This window comes from Gavialis gangeticus, unplaced genomic scaffold (assembly GCF_001723915.1).
Source record: "Gavialis gangeticus isolate Ggan-Ray unplaced genomic scaffold, GavGan_comp1, whole genome shotgun sequence".
In the NCBI taxonomy this organism is placed as follows: Eukaryota; Metazoa; Chordata; order Crocodylia; family Gavialidae; genus Gavialis; species Gavialis gangeticus.
The window spans coordinates 38,710,494-38,719,408 of record NW_017729028.1 but is presented as its reverse complement, the minus strand read 5'-3'; the positions used below and the strand labels follow the sequence as shown (position 1 = coordinate 38,719,408).

General features: G+C 41.5%; 1 protein-coding gene across 1 annotated transcript in view; it reads right to left on the bottom strand.

Moving 5' to 3' along the window:
* Window positions 1-1,088: 1,088 nt before the first annotated feature.
* TDRD6 (tudor domain containing 6) overlaps window positions 1,089-8,915 on the bottom strand; it is a 16,500-nt gene continuing 8,673 nt past the window's right edge. The window contains exons 4-6 of the mRNA XM_019520689.1: window positions 8,477-8,566; window positions 7,586-7,646; window positions 1,089-1,810 (exon numbers count right to left, since the gene is read on the bottom strand). Of these exons, the coding sequence (XP_019376234.1) occupies window positions 1,734-1,810; window positions 7,586-7,646; window positions 8,477-8,566 (228 nt within the window). The 3' untranslated portion in view covers window positions 1,089-1,733. The remainder of the gene's footprint in view (window positions 1,811-7,585; window positions 7,647-8,476; window positions 8,567-8,915) is intronic.

Genomic DNA, 8,915 nt, shown 5'->3' with positions numbered 1-8,915 from the left:
GGTGCGCGCGGGGGGGGGGGGGGGGGGAAATCGGCTGGCTGCCTCGAGTTGGGTAGACCCCTATTTATATGTTTCAAAAAAGTTACAGCACAAAACTAAACAGCTACATTTTAACAAGCAGCCCAGCTACCACTGACTGAAGCAGAGTATTTGCATACAAACAGCCTGCCATTAGAATCACACATTCAGAAAACAGATTTTAGAGATTTTTTGTGGAATAATGTCCTATTACCAAATGACATCAAGATCTGTCATGAGGATTGTTGTTGAGGATTTTATGTACACAGAAGTGACGCAAAAGATTTTCCGTGGTACCAAAGGATAGAGCTATGTAAAACAATGCCGTGCTGTGCAGAGATCCCAACTTATCTTTGCACATACTAGCTTCAGATCAGAAACAGTATCCGAATTAATGTTGCATACAGCCTAGGCTAGCAATTAGCTCCCTGGAGCCTATTAACCCAGAGCAAGTGCCACGCTGATAGAGTTAAGTTGCTTTTAGTTCCAGAGCTGGCACATGAAGAACTCCCACCGATACCTCTGCATGGTGCTGCCTTGTACCATACAAACATATCCTGAGTGATCTCACAAATCCCACTAACCGTCAATTACTTTGTACAAGTTGCTTATGCAATTTGGAAAACCTACTTTTACAGTTTTGTGCAGAATCAACAGTGCTTGTGGCACAAAACTGCATTTCTATTCTATGTGCACCGAACTTTTGAGTTATTTTACCTGTAACAGCAGTATTCCTTTACCTTCTTTAAGGTAATAAAAGTGCTCTGCTGCAGTCTGTTCCACACCAATTTCTGCAGCAGCAAAAGATGTCACATCTTGCACTCAAAAGTTTGAAGATTTTATCCATGCTGAAGTTACTCTATCGTGTTGTATATAGATCTGTGGCATTTGTAGACATTTAGAAGAGTTTTCAAAGCACCACAGGAGTGTTGCTCGTGTATATTCTGCTGTTGGCCATGTTTTTAAGTCTGTTCTTCCAACAGCTTGCAGTCCATTTGTGTAACAGCTGAAGGCAAATGTGCGTTGTATACTACAAACCAGCAGAGACATCAAAGACCAGGACTAGAGAATGAATGTGTCACAGTATAAAGCTTTATTTCAGCTTCTTCCATTGTTCTGCTACAAAACCAAACTAAAGGAGTTCAAACTGAAGATTTTTATATCAAAATGTGGAAGAAAAAGCCTCAAAGAGTGAAAAATAGTCTCTGCTTGTTTTAGAAAAAAGTTATTCCTACACAGTAACATTGTCAGAAACTGCACAGAAAGCAGTGTTCCATAATATACAGTAGTATGTTGACAAACCTATTCAAATAACTCATTTAAACTAATTTAAGCTTAAAGCATGTATACCTCCAATAGAAATAGCATTAGTATAGTGTATCTGTTGTCCTAATTAGATTCTTAAAGTTGTTAGCAATTAGCAAAACACACTGGTAGCTAAAATTTATTAGGTCTAATGCACAAATTGTTGTTCAAGCAAAGACAGCATCTAACTTCTTAAAACCACATTAACACTGAAAAAACCTCTCTCTCATTTAGGCATTTGGTAGCTTACCAACAAGTGCAAAGTAGTATTGCAGAAGTGGATTATGTAGTTAGATGCATCTGCTTGAAAACCACATTCAAATATTCTTACAACGTATTATTCAGTAATATCCAGGAAAGTGATGCTCAGAAAACTTTCTTCATCACAAGGAGCTTATGAACAAGAAGCCTCACTCAGATGCCTTTTCAGGGATGTTGGCTGCCATACAAGGACTGGTTACTTCTGAATCATAACAAGTTCCTTTTTCTAGGAAGAAAAAAGGAGAAGGGAAAGGTGAGAGCAGGACCATGAAAATCCAGATGTGTAATATAGCAAGTCGCTTAAAAAAAAAAAGCCTGCATTTTTACAGTCCAACTTCAGACTAATTTTGTATGCTTGTGGTCCATGTTAAAACAAACAAACATGCATGCATGCATGCACATGTGTGTACACACACACACACACACACACACACACACACACACACACACACACACACACACACACACACACACACACACACACACACACACACACACACACACACACACACACACACACACACACACACACACACACACACATTTGGGGGAACCTCTGGTATCAAGACAGTGGGAATTTTTACACCATTTGCCTGGATGCAGTGCTTACAAAGATAGACTCTACCTACATCATCAAAATTAGAGCTAAGCTACTCCCAAGTATGGAAGGAACAGGAGGTAAATCACAAAATACAAACTGAAACGATCATATTTTGCCAGAAGGTGAACAGGACACCAATTTGCAGACTTGTAATTGCACTTGAAAGCTGTCACAGCATCTTCAGAACTATATTAAACATTGAATGTTCAAATTCAAGCACCTGAATTAGAAAAGGCCAATGCCATTTATACAAATATTTCAATCCTGTATTATTTTTACCACAGGACCTTTGCCTCACCCGTGCACTCATCCATTCTGTGCACCAGTCAATAAGCAGATGCTCAGTATTTATTCATCCCAATGGTGCTGTTCCATGGGTGCTCCCATGCCTCATTCACTACACATTCTCATTGCACTGATTCCCTGCAGCGTAAGTGTTTTACATCCATACTTGATCTTTACAACCCTCCTCATGTCTCATAAGGTGTCTCTTCTAATTTTAGGAATGAGGACTGAAAGCACTGAAATCCACAAAAAGATTGTAGTCCCCAAGTCTGAACTGACAACCTCAAAACCTCCATTAGCAGTTTTATTTGGTTAGGCAGCAGCTGAAAGTCTAGAAATGCTTCAGTATTCAGAGTTTTAAACTCAAGCAGATTCCCAAAAGTTCTGCCACTTTGCAAGTCCCAAAGAAACCTCAGTCTTGGCAGAGCAGAGCAACTTGGAGCCTAGCTTTGGATGCCTAAGTTTCTGGGTGCCACTGGAACTTGAGTATTCCTCCCCTTGTAGTGCATGAAGGGGTTCAGCCTGCCAAGATGCTTGGAGCTTGCTGACTGAATCCAGTATTACTCTAAATCACTGGCAGCTGCTAAAAGAATGGAAGAGAAAGCTGCAATGACCCCCACAGAGCAAAGACAGAACCCAAGTGGTTTTCCTTCCAAACACCTTAATCATTAAACAAGTCATGCTCCCTCCCATCTTCTCTGCGGCCAAATGAATCTTCAGTCTTCCATGTGAACCAGAACAGCTTTTTTAGGAGTGGAAAGTTCTCACATTATCCCAGCCAAATCTACAGCCTGGCAGTAAAGGGATTCTGGAGATGTTTTTGGGAACCCCCTCAGAAGGGGGAAACTCAGCTTGGGTGAGGTGCTCTAGTCCCTGAACTGTAAGACTGAGGTCTCATAACTTCTCCAGACTCATCTCATGGTTTGAAGTAATCCCTGTTTTCACTCCCAAGTGAAAGGAAGTGCCTTCCTGCTGACTTAAGGCACCACAACTGCCCCTCTCAAATGGGGGACACCATTTTGTCCTCAGTGCACTTTACTGAGTAGGCTGGGCTTGCTCACTGTGCTGGCAGCTGTGAACACACTTGGGTGCCCAATTTTCCCCATGCACTGCACAGTCTAGGCATTTAATTTAGGGCTGTAGCCATGGACCTAAATTAGGTGTCCCAGTGCTCAGCAACATTTTAGATTTGGGCTTATTTCTACAAGTTCAATGAGATGCCTATGATCCAGTATCTCAGGTTACTTTGCATTTCTATTCAAAGCATATCCCCCACTAACTTAAGTTACAGCTGGAAGCGCTTGGCATTTATGCTAACCAGGTACCTACATCTCCACTTGGGCACCCAGGAAAGTGAGGAACCCAATTCAGACCGACACGCAGAGTCTAGCTGGTAAACTGTCCTTCTCTTCCTGTAATGCCTTGCCTCATTGGTTATGCTGTCAGCCTCTGCGACAAATGAGGCAGGCGTCCCACAGACAACAGCCTCCTTCACTGCGTATATCAAGTTTATTCCCTAACTGGTCCATCGTATGCACTGAACAGAAGTGAGGGAAGGGGAACAGCAGAGCAGGGGGGACCTTGTCAGAGGACAGGGAGGAAAAACAGTATGCAATCTTGTAACTACAGACCCTCATGACTTACAAATCAAAAAAAAAGGAGTGGTGAATTAACAGGTTGCCCCAACAACCTTAAAAGTGGGGAAATACCAAAATTAAGTGCTTGACACTTCAACCTTCATGTTCTTCTAGCTTAGTTTCATACATCTGCATATTATTTTCTATGGTTTATAAAAAAAAAAAAAAAAAAAACAAACCCAAAAGAACAAATTTCATCATGCAGCATCATGCTGACACTTGCACCAGTAGAAGGTGCCTGTGCCAGCAGAGGTAAAGAAGTGGTTCTCAACCTCACTGGACTCAAGGCGCCCCACCTTCGTAACTTCTGTGACTTGAATGGCACTCAAGTTCAAAAGCTAATTCATATATTTGACAATGTTTTACCCCCTTGCAAAGGGACCAGGCAGTGGGGATACGGATGACAAGCCAGACCAGAACAAGTTTAAGCATGTGCTTATTTGCTTATCACCTCGCATTTTGTGCCATCTTTCAAAGGAGCTTTGTGGCACCCAGAGCACCCTGGTTGAGAATCACTGGTGTAAAGGCTGGACCCTTTAGACCAGGGGTGGGCAATTCCTTTGGGCAGAGGGTCCCTTACTGAGTTTTGGCAAGCCATCGAGGGCCACATGATAGGCAGCCCAGGGCACATTAATATTAATTTTCTAAATTTTTAGGGGCCCCGTGGGCCGGATAGAATGGCCTGGCGGGCCACATTCGGCCCCTGAGCCACATTTTGCCCACCCTTGCTTTAGACTGTCATACCAGCCCCCTGTACCCTTTGAGCTAATGCACTTGAATGGGGTAAGACACTTTGCCAATGCTGGTGCCAGGTAACTAATGACAGTAGAGGAAAGGCAAGAGACTCCAAAGTTTTTGACTCCATCCCTGAACTTCACCCCTTCTCCCCTGCCTCCATCCATCTGTACCAGTCCTAGTGTCCTCTTCTCAGACTCTCTCTCCTTGCCCCAGACAAGTCATTGTCCCATTCAGGTTCCTCCCCACAATCTCAGCCTCTTTGCCCAGCCAGTTTTGCTTCTCCATTCTCAAGCTCTTCATGACAGCCATCTTTCTCCAGATTTGTTCCCCACAGTTCTTAGTCCCAGCCTGTCTAACCTGTCTCCTTACCTTTCTCCATGCAACTCCCAGTTCAGCTGGTTCTCCCAGTCTCTCCCACTTCCCTCTTTACCCCAGTCTCTTCACCTAGTCAATCCTGACTCTTTCCCCTGCATCTAACTCAAATCCTCATCCTTTGCTCTCATGATCTACCCTCATCCAAATCTCAGTGTTATGCCCCCATCTAACTGACTCCTAGTCCTGCCTTGCCATCCTCTTGTCCAAGCCATCCCACCCCTACCTACCATCTGATCCTAATCTGAGCTTTGTTCTCTCTGCATTCAAGTAAGGCAGCCACCTTGTCTTCTATTCAGATGCTCCATCTAGAGTAACTAGAAAGTCTCTGAAAATGTGTGAACTCTCATGTGTTAACCAAGATGAACTCAAAATTCTGGGGGGATTTTGTTGAGGGCAGGAGGGGAAACAAAGCTACACATGCCTCTGACAAATACAGTCCTCTAACAAATCTGATGCTGCTGCTCTAGCACACTAAGGCCACATTCAGACACGCAAGGACATTGTTTCCGAGGAACAACCAGTGGCGGTACACCTCGTGCTGCCACCAGTGTCCCCAGGGAAAGCCTGTGCCAAACCTGCTCTGGCACACAGCAAGTTACCCCAGGTGGGGTAGGGAAGGTTGGGACCAGCACTGGGGTGGCCCCAGCAGCCTTGTCCTGGGGGCCTCCCCAGGCTGCAGTTGCATTACTCCCGCCACATGCAGCCTGGCTGCCAACAGTGTGTGGCCTGGCCAGCCAGGCTCTGGCTTTGGGCAGTGCAAGCTGCCTCCACTCCACCTCCCCCCCCCAGCAGGGCTTTTTGACCTGTATCCAGGGGTCAAAAAAAGCCTTTCTGCTCTGCTCCCTTGCAGCACGGAGAACTGAACATGCATGTCTGGACACAGCCTAAGAAGCATTCTGAACTATTCTGGCAGAAGTTCTCAGGAGTTTCACCCTGAGATAGTCACACAAAGTGGAACATTTCTGCCCAAACTATTAGAGTCTGCCAACACTAGGAGAATGATTTCAGTTGCCTGTAATTGGAACTCTTCTAACCAGCATTATTAAATTTCACGTCTAATATCAGCCATTAATGCAATCTTTCAAGTAAGTATGAAACAAGTTACTTCCTTTCCTCTACTTTTATACCAATACAGTTTAGTTTTAATAAATACATATTTTTTAAAGTTTTTAAAAGCTATTTGCCATTCTTTGGTTACAGTATTAGCTAGAATATTAAAAGAACTCTTGACATCCTATTTTTCAACATTTTATACATGTTTAATTTTTGTATTTAACATCCAAAATTGAATCTGAAGTCATGGAAAAGTCAATTTTGTTTTTACTGCTTACAAGCACAGTACCAGTTTGTGACTACCACCACTACAACAAAGGATTTACAAAGACTACTTTGTAAGACTACAAAATCTGAACTTTGGATTTAAGGTGATCTAACAGTCATTTCAAATTAACTAATTTAAGCCAAAAATGTAGTTCACTCCTCAGCTCTATTTGCATCTGTTCTAAGTGTGCAGTATCCGATGGATACTTAAGATGTACATTTGTGTTTCAACACTGACATATTAAAACAATTATTAATAAAAGACCAATTGGAATATGTCAACATAAAAAAAAAAAGAAAAATCAAGGTTCCATCCTCCACCGAAAGGTTGAGCACACAGTAAAACAGATAATGCTCATCATCATTCCATTAAAAGTACTACAGTAACCTGCATTCAAGCTACATCTGAGTATCTGTAACATGAACCAACAAGAGTGAGGTGATGCATGCAAATTAAATTCTGCTGCTTTTTTCCCTTATTCAATGCTATACGTTCTTCATTTGTTTGATCGCATACTATGTTTTAGACCTAATACAGTATACTGTGCAGTGTTTCCTAATTTATAGCCACAAAGTCTTTGCACAATGTGATGATCACTCAAACCTAGCGTTTCAGGGCATCAGCTTGATAAACCCAGGGACAAATGCAGCAACCCAAGAGAAAAGTAGGAGACAAGCTGCCCTACATGCTACTACAATTAGTATCCCAAGTGGGAAGGTCATGGTTCTTAACATACCTGGACATAAACAAAACAACCAACCAACCAACCTTCTTCATTAAGCATCCGTCCTTCCATGTAAGGACGTGTGGGGAGGCATTCATTTTCATAACCTATGACATAATAGTGAAGAAACCAAAAGAACAAAACGAAAACAAAATCTCTCTCAACAGCAGCAAGTTCGCTCAACTGAATTTTCCAAATAGTTATTTTAACTAACTAGAATACACACTACTTCACTTCAAAATGTTAAGATGCATATATTTAACACTCAGCTAAATGCTTCTTCATAAAATGAAGCAATTAGAAGTAGTTAAAAATCTTACCTTGAAACATTGAGGCGTCTAGTGACAAGGGATACAAGTTATCAGCTGCATTAGTTGGTTCCTAAACAAGAATAAGACCAATTGACAATGGTACAGTTGCTCACTCAAATATATGGTCCATTTCAAATCAGACCGACTTGTTACATTAGAACACTTGGGCATTCTATTCAATACTCTGCTTTTGGATTATTACTTCCCACCCTCCAAGTCTCAACCACTAAAATGCCTGTTGCCTATTTCACTTCTTCAAACCAAGGCTCTTGTTTAGAAGATGAAGAAACCTGAAGTATACCCCATTATCTTCTGTAATTGGAAGTCTGACTTCACTACTCTATTCCCAGACATACACTTGGTGAAGCATCAGTGCTCTTGAAGCAAACCAATAAGGAATTCAACCCCTCTTTCCCGCTCTACTATTTACTAATTAGAAAATGTTCTACAGAAATACTGAAATGGATTAAAGGTGCTGCCATTATCTTGTGGACCTGAAGCACCAGAAGCATTACTCAGTACTCCCCAGTCTGATATTTTCTTACTTTGATATAATGTTATTCCTTTTGCCAAATGGTGTGCTTGCTCAAAGTCATCAGTTTACTGTTACTGGATTTCTCCTAAACCAATACAAGGTCCCCAGAAAGACTGGCTTTATTATTGCAGAATAACACCGATTTAATTGTTAATTTTTTTAAATAGAATAAAGCAAGTTTCAGAAGTTAGTGTTCAAAGCAGTATGATTCAATTGTAATGGTTACTAAGTCTCTAATAAAGTTTATACTACACCGATATCCTTCATGATCAGAAAATAAACACTACAACTCAAACAACCTGACTACCCAGTGCTGCATCAGTACTCTATTTCTGTACTCATGTACCAGTTATGCAGTACTGTACCTCAGATGGACTCCTTGCAAGCTCAGGAATACCATTCCAAACATTCTCCGGATTTACTATCTCCTCGTTACCATTTGAAAGATTCAAAACCTGTACAGACAAAACATCAACCTCAATTTGGCAAGCCCACTCATTTACATAGATTGCACATACTAAATGCCACGTCTATGAAAACAATATCAACAAGCAGAGTATCATGTAAATATTAAGTTTATACGTGCCCTGTAAAAAGGAAGTAAAAAAGCATAGCATTTGATCGTTTGATTTCTGGTTCAGGCAACCTATCTAAATTACCTAAATTAACTTTCATATTGAAGGTGTTTTCACTCTAGAAGACAGAGTCTCTTGCACCTAATAGGAAAATTAACTTAAATGCAATACGTGGAGATTCAATATTTGTTGCAGGAACAAGAAAATTAAAAGGCTCTTACCCTGGATT